Source organism: Orbicella faveolata, unplaced genomic scaffold, assembly GCF_042242905.1.
Source record: "Orbicella faveolata isolate gen_17 unplaced genomic scaffold, um_ofav_v1 contig_3, whole genome shotgun sequence".
NCBI classification, from domain to species: Eukaryota; Metazoa; Cnidaria; class Anthozoa; order Scleractinia; family Merulinidae; genus Orbicella; species Orbicella faveolata.
Window position 1 is genome coordinate 12,740,001 of NW_028301558.1, and position 24,176 is coordinate 12,764,176.

At 37.5% G+C, this 24,176-nt stretch overlaps 1 protein-coding gene across 3 annotated transcripts in view; it reads right to left on the bottom strand.

Annotated features, from left to right (window-relative positions):
• LOC110060171 (uncharacterized) overlaps nt 1-24,176 on the bottom strand; it is a 42,874-nt gene that overhangs the window by 5,314 nt on the left and 13,384 nt on the right. For 2 of the 3 annotated variants that reach the window (XM_089297635.1, XM_089297634.1), the window contains exons 17-49: nt 23,998-24,065; nt 22,887-23,093; nt 20,084-22,453; nt 19,409-19,483; nt 18,789-18,935; nt 17,539-17,664; nt 16,317-16,460; nt 16,003-16,066; nt 15,399-15,470; nt 15,115-15,188; nt 14,457-14,612; nt 14,250-14,305; nt 13,629-13,709; nt 13,167-13,229; nt 12,965-13,049; nt 12,601-12,666; nt 11,497-11,616; nt 10,865-10,954; nt 9,443-9,530; nt 8,735-8,817; nt 8,395-8,516; nt 7,954-8,063; nt 7,016-7,156; nt 5,930-5,995; nt 5,255-5,321; nt 4,552-4,617; nt 3,851-3,956; nt 3,192-3,381; nt 2,157-2,236; nt 1,665-1,757; nt 1,117-1,176; nt 922-972; nt 68-165 (exon numbers count right to left, since the gene is read on the bottom strand). In XM_089297635.1, the coding sequence (XP_089153761.1) occupies nt 68-165; nt 922-972; nt 1,117-1,176; nt 1,665-1,757; nt 2,157-2,236; nt 3,192-3,381; nt 3,851-3,956; nt 4,552-4,617; nt 5,255-5,321; nt 5,930-5,995; nt 7,016-7,156; nt 7,954-8,063; nt 8,395-8,516; nt 8,735-8,817; nt 9,443-9,530; nt 10,865-10,954; nt 11,497-11,616; nt 12,601-12,666; nt 12,965-13,049; nt 13,167-13,229; nt 13,629-13,709; nt 14,250-14,305; nt 14,457-14,612; nt 15,115-15,188; nt 15,399-15,470; nt 16,003-16,066; nt 16,317-16,460; nt 17,539-17,664; nt 18,789-18,935; nt 19,409-19,483; nt 20,084-22,453; nt 22,887-23,093; nt 23,998-24,065 (5,485 nt within the window). The remainder of the gene's footprint in view (nt 1-67; nt 166-921; nt 973-1,116; nt 1,177-1,664; nt 1,758-2,156; nt 2,237-3,191; nt 3,382-3,850; nt 3,957-4,551; nt 4,618-5,254; nt 5,322-5,929; nt 5,996-7,015; nt 7,157-7,953; nt 8,064-8,394; nt 8,517-8,734; nt 8,818-9,442; nt 9,531-10,864; nt 10,955-11,496; nt 11,617-12,600; nt 12,667-12,964; nt 13,050-13,166; nt 13,230-13,628; nt 13,710-14,249; nt 14,306-14,456; nt 14,613-15,114; nt 15,189-15,398; nt 15,471-16,002; nt 16,067-16,316; nt 16,461-17,538; nt 17,665-18,788; nt 18,936-19,408; nt 19,484-20,083; nt 22,454-22,886; nt 23,094-23,997; nt 24,066-24,176) is intronic. The other variant, XM_089297636.1, reaches the window with a different exon arrangement.

Genomic DNA, 24,176 nt, shown 5'->3' on the forward strand with positions numbered 1-24,176 from the left:
TGAATAAGTAGATATATATAACAATACAATTAATATCTTTTAATATTACAGTTGTTGCTCATCTCACCTCAATGGCTCTTTGATGGTAACTTTTTTTGATTTCAATGGTGGGAATGAGTTGGCATCTTCAGCTTTTCGTTCAGACTCACCAATTCTATCTACTGCCTACAAAAAAATAGCACATCAAATTAAATCACAGCATATTTTAAGTTTGCAAACTCTCATTGCACACTTATTAATTTATGCATTCGATGAGCAAACAACTACCAGGATTTTTCAAGCAAGATCAAAGGAGATTCTGCTCACAGGGTGGCAAACAACTCACATGAGGCAGTATTTCTCTTCTATTTCAAATAAACAACAGCTTTTTAGCAGTTGAAAAGAGGCACAAATTAATCTTACTGTAGAATACTAAACTACTGAAAAAGAGGACACAAAAATATAATAACAAAAGCAATGGATTCCATGTCTTGTCACATTACTTGTAATCTCACAATCGAAGTAAATAAACCATCTACATTTCATGCTTGCAAGAAAATTACTACTTTTTTCTACTTCTACTAGGTGTGTTTGTGCCTCTATTGTCATACTGTTAAGCTCACTAATCCCTTGGTAAGGTCTTGACTGTACAGGATAGGGTGACAAAAGTCGAGATTTATCATACATGACCTCATTTTGAAAATGAGATGGAGAAACTAAGGAATGTACTTTAAATTCTCTGCTCCCCCTTTTTAGAGCAAGAAATTTATTATAATAAGCTCCATTCTGATTGGCTGATTGAAGATTTTGGCCCAAGTCCTACTTGATGGGGAATAAGAATAGCCAACATGTGACTCATCTGAGGAACTGTTTGATAAGGATTTGAAACCCTAATATTAACCCTAACAGCTTATTATAACCTTTTACACAACATAATTATACCTGGCCATGGAGAAAGATCTTCTGCTTGGATTTACTCGAACTGGATGTGGTCTAAAAGTTATCAGAAATAAACATCTGTCAACGGCAGGTGCAAAGAAAACAAATTTGGGCCTTTTGGCATTTTTCATGCTCTCAAACTAGTATTTAAAACATGAGCAGTCAATTCTAATTGCTACAAAAATGTGTTTGACCTACCATGAGGTCCCAAGATTGTTCATATTCACCGACATCCCGAGGTTGAAACTTCACTACAATCTGAAACAAGGAAACAAGCATTGAGGATTTGCCAATGCAGCAGAAGGCATAATTATGCACAAAATACAAACACACTCTGCAGCATTTCTTACAAATACAATAACAATCTTACAATTGAAAATAGCAATGTCTTAATTGTTTGCTGATTAGAAGGAACATATCAGGAGAGCTGCCTTGTCCCCAGGGATCTCTTCCAGTGCCCATTGTGTTGTGGCCAGTGGGCCTGTTGCTCTGGAAAAGTCAGAACCATCAAGCACCACACTCCTTGTAACCTACTCTTTGCTAACGAAACACAGTGGCACCTGGGGACAAGGCAGTCAGGATATCTAAATGTACATGACAGCTAAGTTTAGAAAAGTGTAGTACTGTTTTTGAAATATTGGCATTCCCCATTTTTGATATCCAACAGTTTCATGACAGTGGCCACTTGCCTTGGGGTGTCAAGGAGACTATCTGGAAAGGATTTGCAATAACAAGTTCTATTCTACCTGCATTGTCCTTCCAGCTTCAATTGTCCCTCCACGCTTTGCAACACTGAAAGCCAGGTAAGTTGTGCGGCAAATGTTTCCAGAATCATCTACCTGTAGGGCAGCATATAATATGTAATGAATATTTATTTGGATCCATTTATTATAAAAGGAACCTGAAGCTCTAAAAAGATTTTCATGAGTACGTAGTAGCTAAAATTTATCAGCAAAATGGTATCTATCACCCATATATTTTTAATGTTGTAGAAAAGAAACATTTTTCTTTTCAGAAAGTGCTGAAAGCATTTTACTTTTGAGGATACCAGAAGCAAATATCTCTCTGTTCCCAAAGGGGACCAAAATTATACCTTTACATAACCTGGTTGGAAATTTGAAATGATCTAAATAATGGGCTTAATGAACGTGAAGTGCAACGTTCTTTTTTTAAATCAGTTAATTACTGATAGCACAATACTTTAGCTGTACATGTAGCTAACATAACTTTCTGCAAACCTTGACATATGCTGGTGCTACAGAAGACAAGTTCCAGGTCAAGTCAGCTGAAGCAGTGTTGGTTAGTGATATCTCCGATGCTGAAAGAAAATCAAGTAAAGACAACTAAGAAACGATACAACACACTTTTTTAATAGTGTTTCTCTAGTTACTAGCATTCCTCTAGATACTTATTTAACAAATTAATGTCAGTTTTTCAAACATCTGTCCTGTTATTGATCATGAGTTTCATCATTACATTGTCAACAGGGTTAGTACCCTTTTTCAGAAACAAATTTCCATGACTTTTCCAGGACTTTTTCAGGACTCAGATTGATTTTTCCAGGACTCTAAAATTCACATCAACCCTTTCACTCCCAAGATCTCAATGTTAATTCTCCTTACTGTTTGCCATACATTTAAAAATTTTTTTTTTTTGCTTTTTTATTTTTTTGAGTTTAACAGATTTCCAGAACTTTCCAGGACCAGTAGCCCTTTTCCAGGACTTTCCAGTCCTGGAAAATGCGACAGTAAAATTCCAGGACTTTCCAGGTTTACCAGGACCCATACCAACCCTGTGTCAAAGTATCTGGATCCACAAGGTGACAGCTGAGTGGATCTGCAGACTACTTTGACAATGTTATGACAAAATTCATTGTCAATAACAGGACAGATGCATGAAAAACTGACTTCAATTTGTTTTTTATGATAACAAATTGACAAATTGTCCGCTCTCGCTCGTTGACACTTCACATTAATTGTAAATTCATGTGTCTGTCCACTTATTGACAATGAAAATTAACCAATAAGCGCATGAGAATTTCTGCAGTTATCATAAAAATACTGAACCCTGCTACTTTTGAACTCTCAGGGGAAATGAAAAATAGTTTAAAATAGCGGGAGTTTGAAATAGCTGATAGTAAATGACTGAAAGGCAAATCCAAGGGAAATAAGTTTGAGTTTGAAGTAATGGGGAATTTGAAATAACCAAGTTTGAATTAGTGAGGTCCAACATACTGTAGATAGATGAAATCATAAATGACACTTCCGACTCACTTGTCACGGTCCCAATCAGTGTCTTTTCAAACACAATGTCATTGTTTTTGATTCTCAAGGGAGGTAAGTGATTTGTGGGAAGTGGAGTGCTTCCACCCATGGTGGTAGGTATGGACTGAAAGCTCAATGCACCAGACTGGTACGGAGAACTCTCCAGAACTTGCTCTTCTCTTATTTGTACTCTGATGGACTGAACAACAAACCAAAAATTATTACAGACATCAAAGAGGGACTTATTAGACCAACATTTGGGTAGTAGTAAACAATTGGGTATTGAGCAGAGGGACAGATAATAGAGCAGAAATTGGATTAAATGGTGTTGTAACATCATTGTATTTCTGGGTAGTACAAGAGATGGAAATTTCTCAATGGGAATTCGAAGCAGGAGATGTTTTCTCGAAATTGACTTTTCACATGAATAAAACATTTAAAACATGGGGTAAACCTCTGCAGTTACCATATGCTAATGAGGCGAAATTTTGACCCAATAGGGTCTAAGCTCTCGTAAGCGACCACCTTCCGTAAGTGACCACTGAGGCTCAACATTTTGAGTGGTCACTTACGGGAGGTTGGACTGTAGTAGGATATTAGTACAACTTCTGCCTAAGTAGTAAACCAAAGAACACAAATTTAAGGGAGATACTTATGTTTGAACATACCTGTTGTCTCCCATCACACTTTAAGTAGATTGTACCTCCCCAAGGAAGCTGGGTGAAAGAGCCACTAGGATTAGGCTTGGCACTAACTAGCACCCTGCCTTGACTCCTATCGAGGGAAAAGAGGTAGTGGGGGTTAGGAGTACTCAATGTAGTACTTCAAGTACACAGTCATGGGTAACATGCCTTGTTATCAGACTACATTGTTACCTTTTGATGCATTGTTTTACCTGAGTCTAACATGTGGACTGCTTACAATAGATAACTACAGGCCCATTGTTTAAGAGAGACCAATTTCAACCCTCAACCTCTATTATTTGATACATTAAAAATTAATTGAGAGGATGCAAAATGAACAGAGCTCATACAATAGGCCACTTTCGATATATTAAAATTCAGCTTGATAGTGAGGCCTAGAGGACACAAACAAAAGAAATGAATAAACATGGTCATTCAATTTCCTTTGTTTGTGTCCTCTAAGCCTCACTGCCAAGCTGATTTTTAATATATCGAAAGTGGTCTGTAGCTAACTATTATTGTATTGACAAACTTGTAAAAACCCTTACGTATTGACGGAAGCACTGGATGGTAAAGAATATACAGTAAATTCTCTTTATTTATTGCACTTTTTAGACTACCTCATGAAACCCATACTATAATTAATTTTAAAATAAGATTTTTACCGTGCTGTTTAACAATTTTACCTTGGTGGGATTTCTCCTCTTTCAGGAGTGATAACAATGGAATGGGCTGGCCAAGTGAACTCAAATCTATGATACAAGATTTCAAGTAAATAGAATAGTGTGGTCAACACATCAGTGCTGCAAATTTTTACTCAACATTCAACAGCAATTGACACAACATTCACATTTACATTGAATTTATGCACAGTCAATCCAAGATTTTCCGTTAGAAACCCACCAGGCACAGCACGCATGGGAAGGCTTAGCTATGTAGTAGAAGCCAGACGGTATTTAATAACAATTTTCAGTGCAGTTGTGAGTGTGCATGCTTATGTTTGATTATCCTTTGAATAATTCTGTGAAGATTTGCCAATAAACAAGCTAGCAAACAATTTTCACTCTGAGCAGGTCCTTTGTCAGCCCAGGGGAAATTTTGGCCCAAAAGATCTTTTTCTTTGATATTTTTTATATGCCTTATTTTTACATCTATGTTTAACTGTTCATCCGAAAAAAAAAAAGAATTGGCATTACGAGACTCTAACAGTGCCATTTTTCATGCCCTCCTGAATTAAATTTAAGATTGTGCTTTAGGTTGTCCATTTGTCAGACAAGACAACTGTCTAATAGCCAGTTGCTATTGGCAGGCCTGCAGAATCATGCAAACTGAACCAGATATATGTTGATATCATACCAGAATGAAACAACTTGTTTTTCCCACACTCACCCAAGTGAACGATCTGAAAAGTTGACAATTTGAAGCTGCTCAGAGCCTTTACCACTTTTGTCATCCTCTAAGACAGAGTTAATAAAAAATGTTACTCACAAAAACAGATAACTGACCTTTGAATTTTTTTCTTGCAAGCACACATTAGAACTAAGATTATGTTGATTTCTTTATTTTAGTTACCTAACCACTAGTAGTGAAATTTATGCAATACAAAAATTCAAATGAACACAGCCTTACAGTAACAATATGGGGTATGCCAAGAACATATAAGGGTGCAAGCAAAAAAGATGACTACAATGCAATTTTTCTTGATAGAGATTCAATGGCCTTAAAGTGAAAATCTTCCTCAAAATAACATGACTTCTATTACAATCAGTGACACATTATTTGCTGTTAGCTACACTGCAGCTCGTTCCTAATACATATCTGTGTGTGGAAACAGAGTAAACAGCTCTTTGAGTTGTTCTACATTTACAAGCAGTAATGGCAGGGTTCAAGATAAGTTTTCAAGGTGGCGTGTCGACACGAAATTTGAACAGGTCAGTTCCCACTGCTCCCACCTGCTCCCTCTGGTCAGGTAGCTGCTCTTGTGGCGTTTTTGACCTGAGACCCTTCACCTATCTGGAACACTGTAATGCATTTGATCAAAGAATTTAATAATTAGCAGCTTACTTGAATTACAAGGTGACAAAGTGAGAAAATCAGGAATGACAGTCCAACTTTCAGCTTCAGTATTACCTATTGGATAATTATGCAGCACATAAGCAATAGAGCAGAATCAGTCAGAGAGGAATAAGCAGCATCTTCTAATCTCTGAAACCAGACTAAGTTTGCAGTGTTCTAAGTTGCTAAGGAATTGATTGTACCACAATGGAGTTGTGACTTAAACTGCACCCGGGGGAACTCCCACATAAAAAGGACGGGGTGCTTGTCGTAAAAAAAGCCGTTTGGGTACCTCTTAAGGTGTTCAGCCTCCATAGGTCCACAGCAGGAGCTTTTGTGGTATCTTTTAGGGTTTTCAGCCCAAACAATAACAGGAAATAAGGTGTTGTTTTAGAATTGCTACCTCTTAGGGGTGAAAAAAGTTTAAGCCACGCCCACAAAACAGGATCTTGGTACCTCTTAGGGGTTCTTTTCAAAATTTCTAATGACCACCCCTGCCCTTTTTTATATGGGAGTGCCCCCCAGGGAACAGCACTCTTGGGTGCCTCTTCTCTTTTTTGACAGCGTGATAAAAATTGGAAACTTCTATGTGCTTTAATGTAGATTTGTCAAGGTCTTTAATCTGGCTCAGGAAAATCTAAACCAGAGTATAGTCAAGAGTGACACTAGATAGCAACATGATTAAACTCATTCATGATTACTGCACAGATCGGAAGCCATTATAAATTATGTTAGGTACCTACCATTAGGAATAGGACTTATTTGTGGAGGTTTTACTGACTGTTTATCAGAGACTGGAGTGGGAGGTGCGGTGACTTCATGGTTAGTGCGCTTGACTCTGGAGTGAGTGGTCCGGGTTAGAGCCCTGGCTGAGGACATTGTGTAGTGTTCTTGGGCAAGACACTTTACTCTCACAGTGCCTCTCTCCACCCAGGTGTATAAATGGGTACCCGCAAATTCAATGCTGGGGGATAACCCTGCGATGGATTAGCATCCCATCTAGGGCGGAGTAGAAATACTCCTAGTCACTTCATGCTACAGAAACTGGGATAAGCTCTGGCCTGATGAGCCACTTGGCCCATATGCAGACTTTACCTTTATCTGAGACTGGTACAATGTCCACTGATCTGTTAGGATCACTTGGACCTGGTGGTGAGCCAACTAGAGTCAACAGAACCCGTGATACACTGCTCTGGAATAAACTGTCCCAACTGGCAACCTTGGGGTATTTCACATCTGAAAGAAAAACCACTGCACTGAACAAAGCTGTCCTTGTAAAGCAATGGGCCAACTAGCAGATGATAAAGGTATCCTAAGTACTGATTAGTCCAAGAGCATATTACATTTTTTTAAAGATTTTATGAGTTTCAAATAATGACTTTTCATTAGCACTTAATACAATTGTATGAATATATCTGGATCTATATTTTTTTCTTTATATTTTGATACAACAATTTGCTGGTGCCTGTTGATAATATGACAACCAGTTGATGTGGATTAGTGTGGGAAATGATTGTCAGTAGATAACAAGATATACAACCCCCATCTCATTGCTCCTGTTCCAAAGTGGCCAGGAGCAGGGAGTGGCAACAGTGCTGTAGATGAGGCTGAATTTTGACTAGTAAGAAATAATTGTTGTAAGAAAGGGAGAGTGGATGCAAATCACGGCCACAGCAAACCAAGAAGTCATCTTAAAGAGGGAAAGAAGACATGAACCCTGCTATGAAAATACACCACTTAGTTGCACTTGACAAGAAAACAACTCTACACCTGTAAAAAATGCAAACACCTCCAAAGAATCCATGAGTTGGATTTTCCATTAAAAAATAGCCATTTTTCTGTACAGTGGGAACTGCTTGTCTCCAGAATAAGGTTAGTTAAAAATACACCCTAACTTAAGTGTAGCTAAGTGACTGATGTTATCAGTGTCTCTCACTGTTTTTTAACACTAGCCATGTTTTAGCATGTTAATAAAACCTGAGTGATAGTGATAGGCCATGACTGGGCTGGTTACAGGACACTAAATGTCATACCTTCTACCAGTTTATCTTCATCTTGGAAAGTTGTGGTAAAGTCAATTCCTGCTAAAAGACTCCTTTCCATACTTTCTGACGGGGGCTGCCAGGGGCCTGTCTGAAGATACCTGACATACCATAATTCAGTCAGCATTCTTGCTTTCTAACTACACAGTCAGTGTTTGTCAGTATGAACTTTTTCTTCCTTGTTTCTTAATGAGATGGGCGGGCAAGCCCAAATTTTAGCCTTTAGGTAAGCATTACACAAACAGTGGAATCTTGTCCTTCAAGGGCATCCCATACAACACCATAAATTTGTTGCACAACTGTCTGTCATACGTCAAAATATAATGAATTTAAAAATCAACTGGTTATTTGAATCCAGAGCTTTACCTATGAATACCTCCTACTATTCTCTGAGTCACTTTCACACTCAATAGTATTTGCTTTGTTCCTTACTTTTTATATTGCCGTCTCAAGAACTCATCTCCAGTGTAGAAAGCAAGAACAGCAACAGAGTTTACAGATGTGCGACAGTTGATGGCGTCTTTCTCCAGAGGTTGGTATTCAATCAACACAGCCTAGCAAATGGTAAATCAACCATCAGATAAAATGACAAAACCCTTTAAAGTTGTTGCACATTACTTGATAAAGATATGAGTGTACTTTTTTTGCATTTTGCCAGGAGTGATAACAAAAAATTCAAAGGGTTTGATCTTGGTATTTGATGAAATACTCTGCTTGTACAATTATAACTTAACTTTCTTATAAAAATGATATAAAACCTGATTTCACACACCTTTGATGTTCTTTCAGAGAGCACAAAGTTGTCTGGATGAACCTTCAAGTGGCTGGAAGGATACTGTTGAAGTGAATGGATATCTAGAAGGAAAAGAGTTTACATGAAACAGTTTGAAGGTGTTATCTCTACCAGTACACTTGTTCATGCAAACCATGCCAGACCAGCCATGTTCTAAACTGTTAACGAAACAGTTAAAAGTTAAGATAAGCAGAGGTCCTTTCCTCAACTATCTATGGATTCCTTAATATTTCTCCAGCAGTGTTGAATCAGCACTGCCAAATATAGAATATGCACCATCACATTTAAACAAAAGAAGTTGAACAAAGATTACGCTTTCCACACAATTCTCTTGGGTCCATGATCAGTCTTTTGGAGAAGCAGTTACAGGGATTCTGTTAGACTAGTCTGAGTGCATATGTTGTGGTTCAATTTTACCCTTGGTACGGTACAATTTGTTATTTTCCTTTGTTCTGCTACAGGGTAATATGTGATAATGAATACAAAACAAAGGGAAATACCAGATTGTTCTGTGTCAAGTTGAACCACAACAAATAACTCTGATCGACATGTGCCATAATTTAACTAAGTTTACCTTGTCTGAAAGGTTCACAATCAAGTGTCCAGAAATCTATTATCAGTGAAGGTCTGTGTTGTTAATTGTAAAACACACATCAATAATGATAGCAAGTTTTATTTTAACTGTACCTGAATAACACACAGCCTTGACAAAAGCTGCCCTTGTGCCAGAATTTCTCACCACAACTTTGACAGAGTTCTTTTTCCCAAGGGAGACCTGAGGTGAAAAGAGACCCTTAATCAGTTTATTACTTTATTTGTGGTTACCTCATAAATTTGCAACATCATCAGGCTTTTAGCCAGATGGGTGTCCAGGCATCATCTGGACAACCACTTTTTAAAAGAAAATTGTTTTACAATTGTCTATTTCTTTTTTTAGTTTTCATATGTTGCCTTATAAATTGAAGGCTTTTGTGCAAAAAGGGTGTATAGAGCATTTTGCGTCAATTTTCATTTTTTGCAGGATCGAGCTAATTTTTGGCAGACTGACTTGTTTTGACATGAAAAGCATTGTTGCGTAATTGGTTTTGTTGATTTGCACTTCGTTTTCGAGAAATAACATATAAAAAAACTCAGTTTTCTGAGCGGCATCTTTTGAAGCGAATCCTTCTAAGGTGGACCTTGACACGGCGTGAACTTAAACGGTTACTTTTAGCAGCTTCGTCAGCATGGGTTCTTTTTTAAATAGATGTTTTGATTTTTGAAAGAAGTAGAGAAATAGACCAGGAATAAAAATAAACCGACTTCGTATTGAACCATTGTCACAGCAAATGAAACTTAAATCCGGCCTGTTCAGCGCCTTATTCGCTTGCGCTAATGAAGCAACAGTAAGAGAAAAGCATAATTATATGATTAATAAAACTAGCACCAAATGCCACGCTTCGGGGACTTCATCATTTAGCAAAACAAAAGGTTCTTTTGTTTTTCGCTCAACAAAAGATCTCCAAAACATACCCTTGGAAGACTGAGTTTTTTGCATATATATATTACACTATTCTTGAAAACAAAGCGCAAATAAACAAAATCAATTACGCAACGATGCTCTTCATGTCAAAACAAGTCAGTCTGCCAAAAATTAGCTCGATCCTGCAAAAAATAAAAATTGGCCCAAAATGTTATATCGCCCTTTTTGCACGAAAGCCTTCAATAGGCCCTTTGCACAATCTGGTCACATGATACAAAATCACACGTGCTGGTGAGCAAGTTGTGCAGTGGGACTTCCAAAATAAAGGCAGGTCCAGGTGGACTGGTACGAGTTGCATTGTTTTGGAAGTCCCACTGTGCAACTTGCTCACCAGCATGTGTGATTTTGTACCATGTGACCGGATCATGCAAAGGGCTCATTGCTCATTTAGCAAGTCCTAGAGCACATTTTGGAAGCCCATTTTTCAAATCATGACTAAAACCCCTACACCACTTTGGTTTGAAAAATAGTGACTGTATTAACATGGCAAAAGCCAGATTCTGGTGGTTCACTTTCTGTTAGTATCATCAAGTAACACAACGTATTTTATTTTAATATACTAATTAGGACTATACTTAAGACATTACCTCTCCAACATTAATGACATATCCTTCACTAAGCTGCCTGATGTCCACCAACACCAACTGGCTTGTTCCACCACAGCCATACAGTGGTATCTGGTGACAAAATAAAATGTTTACCACATACATTCAGTTATTTGACATAGGTGTCTCTTCATAATTCACTAGCTTGGCCATTTCTAACTATTATATTCGACAGTCTATTTCCACATTTCCATTGGGACTGCCATGTTTCAAACGGAATGGAGGCACAAAGCCGAAGAGAAATGCAAAGAACAAAACCGCCGCCTTGCAGCCCCTCATCTACCATTTACCCTCCTGTGCACTCACTGCCCTCACAAATTCTATGCAAGGATTGCCTGCTAAACCACCTCTGAGGCCATCAAAGAAGAGGACACCATACTGTTAGAAGAAATTGATCCTCAGACATGAGCCAATGCTGACAATTTTTTCGTTCATAGAACTCAAGTCTGACTGTTTACACTTATTCTGTAGGAACTTTGAAGACAGCGGCTAATTCAGAGCAAGTTATCGCCATCATGATGAGGTAAACACAAAACAATAACTTTCATTATGTCTGTCTCTCTGTCTTAATGATAGGAGAAGTATCGTAGTTTCAACGATCAAAGCTAAGTTACCATAGACTTTGTGTTTCCTGTTAGGGACTTGATGACCAGAGAACTAGAGATAAGGCCCATGGACGAAGGTGAAAAACTAACATGGACTGGAAGTGCCTTCTGTTGATACAACAAAACAAACTATAATCCTTTTCATTTATGTCGTAAAACTGGCATACACCATCATAGTGTGCAGTTTCTAGTCTATGAGCTCAATATTTGGAGTTATGGTTGGCTACACTTTATTGGCTACCCATGACTCTATAACTTGAGCTTGGGGTTCCTGATAAGCGAGGGATAGAGAGTTAAGCATGACATTTATGGCAGACAGCAAATGACAAAGACTACCTCTGATTTTTTATTCTTTTCTTGTAATCCTTAAATAAATCACACAAAAATAGAAAAATGTCTCCTACTATACAATGCAAATACAAATATTTTCACTCTACAGTACAGACAGCTGAAGAAAGCTGGCAACAGTTTAATTTTTGCCATTTGCCGAAACATCATGCTTAATCTCTCCAATGTCAGTTCAAAAACCTGCAAGGCTGGTTACATGTACCTGACTCCACTAACTAGTGGCAAACCTATTGGATTTCCGAGAGGCACTTGATTATTGACCCATTGCAAATGACACCTTAAATTTAAAACATTTCTTAAATCCTGGAGAATGTACTGTAATTGTTAAATAGACACTTGACAATGCACCTTACACGGTAAAATTTGAAAACAATCTCGAGCTGAAATGTTTAAAAAATTACCCACTTTTGACCGCCTGAACAACAGTCTCTGACAGGTAAAATGTGAATGACAAGAAGCGAAGAAAAATCCAGGTGGATAATACAACATTCTTTTCAACAAAAATTTATAAATTTTTTGCATTTTTATTATTTTGCAATTTCATGCATTGTTGTCCAAAATTTTCTTTTTCTTCGCCTCTTGTCATTCACATTGTACCCGTCGAAGACTGCATTTCAGGTAGTCGAAAGTTTGTAATTTTTTAATTGTTTCAGCCAGAGATCATTTTTAAATTTTACCATGTTTTATCATGGCTGCGGCCCTTCAATATTTTCACACAAAAAATGCACCTTACCTTTACTATACAACCACTTCAGTTTAACTCACCTTAGGTTGAAGGGTTGCTTGTGGATGCTCTGGACTTCCACCATGGGAACTGAACATTGGCTGTATCTAACAGATTACAAATCAATGGTAACTGCATGAGCCAAAAGAAACAAGATGAAAAGTGATAGGAGCAGGATAAAATAATTAAAGCAATCTTGCAAAGCGATCTTGAAAAGCTGCTTGCTCACAGTTGGGTAAATGCCATTAGTGTAGCAACAACTTATGTTAATCTACTTTTCACGTTGCCTGGTGTAAGTTGACACATGTATCACACTTCTTGGTATTGCCATTGATTCACTAACATGTTATTTAAGGGAAAAAACTCTTTCAAGAAAGGAGAAAATCTTCTTTCTGCTACACAAACCTGAAAATCAGAATGACTTCCCTCAATCAGTAGTTGAAGTTTTACAGGTGATGTAGAGCTTGTCTTCAATATAACCTTTTGCTGCCTGTTACAAAAAGGTTATAAATAACAGTGGTCAAGGTCAGATGGAAATTGCAAAAATATATTAAATCTCCACATTTTATCTAACAGTACCAGTGTTATGAGAACTGTAAGTACTCACTGAGACCGTCCAAGAGCCACTCCACTCCAACAGAGAACTTGCTTACTGCTAAACAAGCTAAACCTACAAAACAATGTCTGGGATTATTATCATCACCTACACTTACACTGCAACTTCCCCAATCAAGGCCACCCAACAAAATTCTGCCCAAATTGATCTGCGAAAAAAATTGATGTTCACAATAGATTTCCCACAAATTGTCAATCTGAGCAACCTGCAGACTAAAGAAACAACAAATTTGGAACCATTTTTATTGTTTTAACATGTGAATGCTACTGGTCAATTTGCAAAAAAAAATTGCTCAGAAGGCCTTAGTTGGAGTAGTTGCACTGTAAATAGCTAAAATATATTTTAAATCATGGTGAAAATCAAAAATCAAAATTCTGCCATGCCCAAAAGCACTGAACATTAATCAGAGTAAAAAGGAAAATCCTACAAACTCATGTAATTATATTTTCTTACTTATCATCATCTTTTGGTAAAGCCGATCCCTTCACTACTAATTCATACACTGGTCCATTGGGAACTGTAAGAACTACCAAGCTGTAAGCAAAACGTTAACATGATTAAAAAGTCAACAAAGGTTGTGGAAATATAGTGGCCTAGATTTACTTTCATTGTGAAACATGCATGGACATGAAAATCGAAATGCAAAACTTAGCCATCAGTAAAAAAAACTTAATCTATACTACCTGCACATCTGATTTCACAAACATTTTCTCCTAAAATTGTAAGGCCAATTTTGCAACCTTTGCATACATTCTACACCTTCGACAGGCAGTAATAGATAAAGTAATTTAACTGTTTAGCATCAGTTCATGTTTTAGATTGAAAATACATCCCTTTAAATTTAAGAGCTTCTAACTGAGATCAAAGTTGTGCCGATGCTGAGACACTTGATGGTTGAAGGTTAAATTCTCAAGTGTACCAAATCATACTCATTTAACTTGTGCTATTTCAGCGAGAGTTCATTCAACATAACTAAACATAAATGCTTTTACAAAAAGAAGTAAGTTTGGATTGCTCAATAAATGTTCAAAAATATATCCATCACAGTATCCTCATCAAAATGTAATAAATTACCTTTCAACTTGTTTATTCGCTGCTGTGGGTTGGAACATGACTTGTACCTCTGACTCCTATGATTACAGGTAACAAAACAGCAGGGCTCTTAACTCATATGGAGATGCACAACTTTATTATTCAGTTTCCCTGGCACATCTACACATCCTATAGAGGTGTTTGATTGAGAAGTTTATGCAGTTTGCATCATGTTTTATATTTCCTCACCTCATTAGGTTTAAGATGCAGCTGGATAGGTTTAACAGAGAATTGCTTTGAGTCTCCCTCAATCTTCAGCTTTACTTTGGCTGTAATGTTACCAGCATTCTTTACTGGAATAGTACAGCTTGCAATCTTACCAAGAGAACTTTTCAAAGTCAAGACCTGCAATAAATAACATGTTTCTGAGGAAATGAGCCACCAATGTCTGAGGAACTAAGTGACTTGAGGAATAATTCTCCCATTTGACCAGGTGTCTAGGATAACAGGTACATCTCGTCAAAAGACTTTTTTTTGATACATTTGTAACTATTCTTGGGTCTTTTTAGAGCTCTCCTAAAGAGATAATCAGAATTTGTCTTGGCTATTGTTGATTGACCTTCCCAATGACTTGTACACAATGCTCAAAGAATAGACACAGCTCCTGGGAAATACAAGTGGCAGAGAGGGACTAATAATACAACTTTACAGCAGGGGATGGGCTCTGTCAGTATGTTTCATACCTTTCGGTCTCTTCAATGTACTTTATAGTATAATATGAATGAAATGTGATTTCTTTCATTTACCTTTCTATGAATTTATGGGCTGGTTGTTAAATCACCTTGATTTGTGTACTGAGCACAGTGTAGCTTGAAATGAAGCAACACCTGAACTTACAGAAACTAACCTGTAGCTTATGAGGAGTGTGAAGCCTCACAATACCTTCAAGGGCCTTAAGAGCCATACTGCTGATAGTAGGGCCTAGGATATCAATTACATACAAAAGAAACATGTGTCAAATTAGATAAAAAGGATCACAATGTCCTTTGGTCAATCCTTTTAGTAGTATACAAAGTAATGCAAGCTTCTTGTTAGTTTTTCAATAGTTTTGTTGATGTGAGAGATCTTTGTAAATATTTCAAACAATCAAGTCTAGTCAGGAAATCAATGTTTACAGTTTGAAACTTCAACCTTGTCGAGCACTGTCAATCTCAACATCAAGACGTGCAGTGTACTCTTCTGGTGGTCCAGCTGATGAGATACCTAACGTAAACATAACACAAGAAGCAAATAAGCTGTTTTAATTTTCATGCAATAGGTAATTGTTTCAGATAAGTGAAAGTAGCACATTACTCTTTGTTCATGCTTATTTTCCTCACACAAATGGTTCCTGATCAACAATAACATAATTATTGTTGTCAAAAACTGTTAAAAACCTCTAAGGCACAGTCTAAATGAAAGATAAATAAAGCACTAATACAATCTTGACAGCTGTATGCTTCAAAACAGGCAGGCAGTAGTCAGGGCTGTCACAAACAGTGCCACCATAACCTGTACAGCTGAGTATGCTTGAATTGATAGGCCCCTGATGTTATGTGGGTGAATTCACAGTTCACCTACAAAGTAACAAGTTTGTTATGGGCGTGACTCAAAACTTAATGACAGCCCTGGTAGTTAATTGAGCATTTTGGTATGAAGGCCTTGTCACAAAGCATAGAATAGATGCTGACTAAGTGTGAGTGCACAGCATTGTTCACTTTACCACAAATACAGATTGCACATGCATCCAACTTACTGTTAAGCCCAATCTTTTGAGACTGAAATAGTAACCACACAACAGTTGGTTCAACTATGGAAGTCTGTACAAGAAAATCAATCAAAGAAAGCATAACATCAAAAACATGAGTAAAAAGAATGATTAAATTAGAGTAATATGATTTTGCACTTTCTTAATCTGTGCATAGCCAACTTTACAATGTACATCAGGCAACTGATGAGTGATTTATAGCCATGTACAGCAGATTGGAAGCTCTAAAGTCAGGTGATGTTTCTTTTTCTGTTTCTGTGCTCTGACAAAAATACACATGTTGATATTGACAACTAACTCACCAAATCCTTCCATCCTTTAAGAGACAAGGTGTGGATAGTTAATGCAGCTCCTTTAGTCCCAGCAGGGGCAGCACCTCTCACGACATCAGTCTTGGGTGAAAAGTCAGCATCCGCAAAAGCAAAACAGTGCAGTGAGCTGCTATTCTGTTAAGATAGAAGATATATAGATAAAAGAGGGGCAAGCAGTACCAGAACTTCCCTATCATACAAGCATCAGCTTGAAATCTGGTTTTCTTTGCACCCTTTTAATGCCCTATTAAACAAAACAAATGTGAACTAGCAATAGCCACAGCTATTTTTCACTGACACAAAGTTCTAAGTATGCATAAAATCAGCAGCGTGACTGCTGGATAAAATACGGTAAGTATCATGTTTCAAGTACCTGCATGGATAACAAGGAGCTATTTAAAAAATGAAATAGTGTTTTGAATGATTAGGGTCAGTCATCAAAATTTTAATTTAATTTTTTTTGAACATGCCTTTGGCAGTTTGTTTGTCTACCTACAACATGTTTATATTGCAAATTATGATCTTTACTCTAATTAGTTGCTATTGCACCTATGTAAATAGTTAGCCCTGAAGCCAAAACAATATCATTTGAGCAACGTCTGAATGCTAGGAAGTGGTCCCTTTTTGGTATGAAAGAAGTATTAGTCTGTAGAAGAAATTCATAAGTAGTACTTTTACTACACAAGATAACTGCATCAGATTTTGTGCTGACTATCACCAATTGAACAACTTTCTGAGTGACTCTTATGCAAATCACCAAGAGTACACACAACTAATGCCAAGTGTACATAGCAGAGGGGACCTTTACAGCAACAGTGCAATTTGACTGCAGAAAACAGAATCAGAACTGGTCCTACTAATAAACAGTGATACTGTTTGGCTTGTAAATGCACCAGGCACATTTGAGAGCCTGATGGCAGTCAATCTGGGATCTGCCAGACCAGAGGTGTTCAGTCTATATTAGTAATAACGATGCATTGAACAACAATTCCAAACAATTGGTTTCAGGCTCATATTGCCACAAATTTGTAAGATTCAACAATATCTTCAGGGATCAAACAACTCTTAGAGTCATGATCAAATGCTTTCCACCCTAAAATGTCACCAAACAAGTTATTGCTCTTTTTTGTATCAAAAGGTTTATCTTAAAATTCGTATTCTGGTGCTAAAACAATAGTCTTGTAAACTAATTAAAAATGATCAAAGAACTCACTGCAGATAAAATGATTCTGATGGGTACTTGAGCTCTCCCTCTGTTTATCAGATGGATTGGTCGACATTGCTTAGCCCCACATGAAACCTCGCCAAAGTGTATGGTATTATCATCCTCAAGAACAACCTGTTTAATGAAGAAATAAAATGTTATATTGCTCCTCACTGGCCCAAAGGGAAGTCAGCAGTTTTTGTTCTGAATTGTTAGTCCAGAGCGCACAAGAATTGAAACAGTGCAGCACCAATATTAAGGATTTACTGCTTTTTATACAATTTTTAAAATGAAAAATTTTGCAAGTAATTCATCTTTATCTGGTTTAATCTAATGGCTGTGTCTTTTTGAGAACATAATGCATTCTACACAATTAAGACATGCTGGATTCAACTTAATGACATAGCTTTATGGAGACCAGCAATGCATCTAATTGGCTGTAAGTGTTACTCACCCAGGAACTATACAACCCAGCAAGAGCAAATCACATACAGATCACAGATCTCTGCTGAACTTGGTCATCAATATAGAACTTTTCAGATGAAACTTAACAGGACCTCTCATTGGGGGAATTGATTTACCACTGAGCAACTAATTCTAAGTTCATTTAAATGCTTTAAGCCCCGGCAAAAAACCTCATTATAAGTAAAATACCAGTTGAAAGGTATTGTTTGGGGTATGTCTTAAATCACCACGGCAGACATACAAGATGTCACAAATTGAATCGAGGAGTCCGCCAAGTAAAAAAATGAAAACGTTCAAAAATACCTTATTCCTTGTATATATTGGGTATACCCCTAAACAACAGCTTAATTTGCAGCTCTGGGTGTGTAAATGTTTATCAGATATTCACTTGACCGTAAAATAATTGTAAAGACCAAAAGTTTCAAAAACTTGAAGGGTGGTTAATCAAGTCTGATTCATGAGGGGGGTACAGTATGATTTTACACTTCCAATCTGAAGATCTCTTAAAGATCCTTTTGGTGTCCAAATTTGATACGAATTGGCCAAATTTTACGCTTATTATAACATTTTGTACCATATGGCACTATGGGGGCTTAACGGGCTTATTACAACATTTGTCCTCACAATGAAAAGAAATAAACAATTTTTGTAAGAATTTAGTACATAACTGTGAGTTATCAATTCATTTTACATATATTTTATTATATGCTTCTAAGTAATTACTTTTAAAGCTCAGTTTAACCATGAATCATACCACTAACATTGAACTATTAAAAATAATTCTATCTACACACCTCTACTTTAGGTTCTTCTGCTACAACATTTAAAGCTAATACTGGTCCCAAACTATGCGTCATTGGTTGCACTTTGCAAACCACTGGGACTGAATAGACCTGTAGCTGCGCAGTGAATGTACCAGCTTCATTAGGCTCAATGCTTATCTGCAAACATTATAACACGCAAAAAATGAAAATTAATCACCAAAAGACATGTCTCTTACAAGAATATAACAATAACAATATAATTTATTACCTATATTGCACTTTTTCTATAAAAATAGTTAAAAGTGCATTACAATTAGACAAATTCTTACAAATTACAAATTTAAGACCTAAAATCCTAACATGAATCTACAAAACATTTTATCCCATTGTACCTAATATTACAAGTAACCTGTGCTAACCAATTACAAAGTATCACTCAATCAAACAGTAATACTACTGATATGCGTAAACTTACCTAGACATAAAGCTTTTTGAATTATAATTCTGCCACAAAGATTCATTTTCCATTTGTTCATTTTGTTTGCTTATAAGTTTAGTCACAACAAGCAAGTAACAGTGAAACAAATAATTTATCCACTGAAATGCTTGTTGGTACATCATAAAATCTTAGATCTCTTTCTGTCACTAACCTTGACGTTTTCTGTAGTATGTGGTGCTATGATCACTTTTGGTTGATGAGAGAATGCACATGCACTACTGGGAACCTGAATGTCAACAAAGACAGAATCTTGAACATTGTACTCTTTACCAGTAGCTGCTAAACTGTCTTGTGATTGATGAGTTGAATACTACAGTTAAGCCTCCTCCAAAAAGTTTGTCTTACTGCAAAATGAGGGCTGAAAAGCATATCCTAGATCAGGTGGTCAACTTGTGCTCTAACTTGTTAGTATTGGGTATGTTAAGGCAACTAGTTAGTGTAATGATTCTTGTCCTACTTAATGACAAGATATTGTAAGTCATTTTAATGTTAGTTGTAGGTTTTATTTCATTGTAGTTTCCCCCACGTCATTGCATGTCATTATTTATTTTGTTAACTACAGTCGTTAACAATATTACAAAATTTAAAGTACAACTGAGATGACATCCGAAGGAACTCTGACAACTGACTAGAGTTTGCTAAAAGCTTTGCACTATTTTAGAATCCTCTCAAAAAGGACAAGAATACCCATACTGGAAATCTTCAACCAGACTATACTGGATCCATGTTCTTCTTGGAATTCTAATTAATCTTGCACCTTGACTCCTCATGCTCAGTTACTGAGTTAGTAACAGCTAGAGTACAATCATTCAAAATTATCTCTTACCTGAACACCATTAACAGTACATAATATTGAGTGTATTTCGCAATGCATCCATCGACTGCTACTGTTATGTAATGGGATGACAGTTTCTGTTAGAACCCCCACACAGCAAAATGGAGGTAGCTTGATCTCTCCAGGTATAATCACTTGTGTTGGTGATGGCAATGCCACTTCCTGGGAAAAATCAGGTCTAACTTGCAGAAGTCCATTTCTTATCTGTTGCGATGGATGTTGATGGAAAGGCATAGACTCAGGAGCTCTTGGCTGTGTAAATGAAGTTGGAAATCCTGACATACTCGAGCCATTGGCTTGAAGATGCAAAGGGACTTGCTGATGTGGGTTGTTCTGAGGAATATTGACATTAAGGGACTGGACATAGGTTGGTGTTAAACTTGACGGTTTTGGTCCCATTGATGCTGAAACAGTCTGAACAAATGGAACATGGCCATAGAAGGTATTCATTGTGCCATGTCCTTGACCTGGATACATGGCTGAGCCCAGAGGAACCATCCTTGAACCATATGCTGTGGGTGCTGTATATGATAATGTGCCATGATGTGTCTGAACATTTAAACCATGCCCAGTTCGAATAGGCCCAATCATACCAGGTAACCCAGAGGAGCCATCGGGTGGATACAACTGTGATACAGTGCCTGGATTGCCAAGTGGTACAATACCTTGTGCAATACTTAGAGGGAGCCCCACTGGTGGATAATGTTGGTTCACCAAGGGTGTTGTTTGCTGTTCATGCATTAAATTCCCTGTTTGAACAGCTACCCTTAAATCACCTGCCAGAGCTGTATGGCCCATAGGACCTTCCACTGTAGTAGGAGTGCCTGGTTGGCTTTTGTTGTCTCTGGCATGATCACCCCGGTGGAACTCCATCTGCTTGTGTTGATCGCTGGGAGTAGCCTCTGGCCATGAATGCCTGCTGTTTGACATATCTTGTGACAGCACAGTGGTCATGCTTCCAACTGCACTATCAGACGTGTCAAGTCTTTGTGTACGTGGAGAAGAATCAGATTGCACAGTGTTCATTTCTTGGGTTAGGGTATGAAATTGTCCTGTAGACATGGGAGAATGTGGGAAATTTCCATCATGAACAACAAATGGGTCTATGCTCTGAGGAAGTGAACGATCCAGTCTTTGTTCAATCTCATGTGTCCTATTCTTCCTGGGATCAATTACAGGAACAGTTTGTTGTTGTTCAGCTTCCTTCTTAGCTTTGTGTACTGTGTATGTTTCTCCAAACTGGGGAATTATGTGTTTAAAAATGCCAGTTTCAGAAGAAGTCATCGATTCTCGTTCTAAGGGAAAATCTTTGGAATCAAGTTCTTTAAGACTCAATGGGACCATTGATGGTGAATCCTGTGATACAAAAACACTATCTTCCACTGTGTAGCTTGAAAGTTTTTCAGGAGAGATCTGACTGTTATTTTGTTCAATCACTTGAATACGTCTTGGTGAATACACCATTTTTTCTGGCGAGGACTTAGTCTGTGGACTGCTGGATGCCAAAGGATTAAAGTCAGAGGTTCTAGCATTAGGGGATGCTGCTTTCACTTCAGAAGATGGTAACTGTTTCTTTTTTAACTTGACTTTGGCTTTTTGCTTTTCTACCGCTGTCAGTTTCTTTCTTAGTTCTTCTGGATCTTCATTGATGGCTTTGGCAATAAACTGTGTCATCCTCTCAGCAGAAGTAGCATCTCCAAGAGATGAACTCCTTAGAAAACTTGTTCTACTGGGATGGATGTAAAGCCCTTCAAGTTCCTGATCAGTTTTGAATTCCAATCCTGATGACACATCAAGAGGCTTTCTCGTATTTTGACGTTCCTTTTTCTCCTGTCTGTGAGAGTGTTTTCTTTCTTTAGGTTTAGAACCCTTTCCACCATTAACATTCCTACTGGACTGTGCACTTTGGCTATCAGTTTTCTTTATGACACTCTTAATGCTTCCCTTACTGCTACTACTCTGTGAGCTGGTCTGGCTTGTACTTCTACTTCTGCTTTTCACTGGAGCATCTGTTTTAAACTGCTCATCAAGTTTCAACTTCTCCATTTCAAAGGATAACACGTCTGTAGGAACTGTGCCAGGTGCATGAGTTGATGATACATCTATACTCCTTGACTCTCCTGATCGTTCCATTCTTTTTGGTTGTTCCTGTGTCTGCGATCTTTGAGCAACCTCACCAGAGCTCTTGGATTGCTGTTGCATTACATCTTTAATACCTCCATCTGCAGATGTCCTATTTAAAAAGCAATCTGGTGAATTTTCTTGCATAACTGGATCCAATGGTGTAGTTGGATTACTGATCATTCTCACTGGAGCTTGTGGGGAAGGTGTCAATATAGGTTTGTCATCTCCAAAATGAGGCTAAGACAAAAACAACAACAATGTGATTAAATGTGATTACTGTATTCAGAATGATCACATTTGGCAGCCACTGGCACATGTACCAAACACTGGAACCTGTCAATACCAGGAAAGTAAAGTGGCCAGGTTAGCATTTTTAAGTGTGTTCCAGGCTGCTTAAGCATAATCATGCTACTGTGGGTTTCTGTGGTTTGCAAAACTACTACCAAGTGAAGACTGGCACCTGAAGTAGAATTTTTGTCACGAAAAAGGACTGCCAACTTAACACAAAACTTCCCAACCATATTCAGCTCAATTTCCTTTAAAAAGGTTAAAACAAACATAAGCCAACCTTGGTCTCTGTATGACAACCTTATTGTCTATCCCTTTGTGACAAAGGTCCCTGCATGACAGGGTATTAACAAAACAGCAATCCATCAATTAGTTGACCTACCCTGGGTCTGTCAGGACTGGTCCGCGACAAAGAACCAAGTTCTCCTGATCCTGCTGCGAGAAATGCACCAAATGATATGCGCACCTCACCAATGTCACTAGGATCATTGACACCGACCACCTTGAGAAGAGAAGGTCTGGTAATATACTGACTGTCTGGAATTGTCCAGTCATGTAGCTTGGTGGTGTCATTACTTTGAACCTGAGACTTGAATAAACAAACAAACAAGCAAGCAAGCAAGCAAACAGTTAAAACAGCGAGTCAAAACATTTAATAATGATAATAATAATAATAATAATAATAATACATGTACATAATATTTTAAGAGGAGGCCTCCAATCACCATAAGGTGGTTTTCAGGAGGGTCCTCTGAGAAAATAAATGTTAAACCTTTAAAATACATTAAAATCTAAACTACAATAAAAAGGACAAAAACCTATGCGGTAAGCTAAGACTAAAACTAAAACAAGAATTAAAATACTACTAACTAAGGTTAAAAATGGTTTAATAAAAACTGTTTCAGTTTGTATTTAAAAATAGTTTTCGGCATCAGTTTCTTTAAAGCACTTGGTAGTGTGGCCCAGTCGTCAATGGCTTTATAATATGTTTTGCTTTTTCCCCATTCCGTTCTTGGCCTACTGACTTTGGGCATGTAGCCATTTGGGTTTAACTAGTTGTATGCTATGTACGTATCAAAAATGAAGAATTCAGTGCTACTGGCTTCCTAAAATCTGGCCTTTTACAGGGGTTTCATTAAAGTTCTAGAAGGAAGGCAACTGGTTTTCACAAGAGGGCTAACCTTTTTGAACTGAACTTCTTTATAAGAAACACATTCATCTTGATGGTTTAATCAAGCAGGCAAAATTCTCCTCACAGAGGTCAATTTGCCTGGTGCCTGGCCCTTTATGAAACCCCTGCTTTTATGCATAATGCAATAACACTGCAGGACTAATAAATAGTTATTGGGAAGAAACCTACAGTATATTATTCTTACAAATAGGTCTATTTTCTTTCTGCCCGACTCCATACAATAATTTAAATCATTTTCCCAAACCAAGGAGATCCAGGTGGCTGAGAAAAAATAAAGCTATAGAGAAGGACTGTCACATACTGGAATCTCAAGTTCATGTTCCCTGTTGAAACTCTCTTCATCAGCTGCAATAATTGCTGCAGCATCTCCTACACAACAAATAAAATAAAAATAAAAACTTAGCTAATACAAAGAATGTCATTTTATTTCGGCAACTACAAACATTAAAGAGTTTGTAATTGCATTACTGACCCTTGACT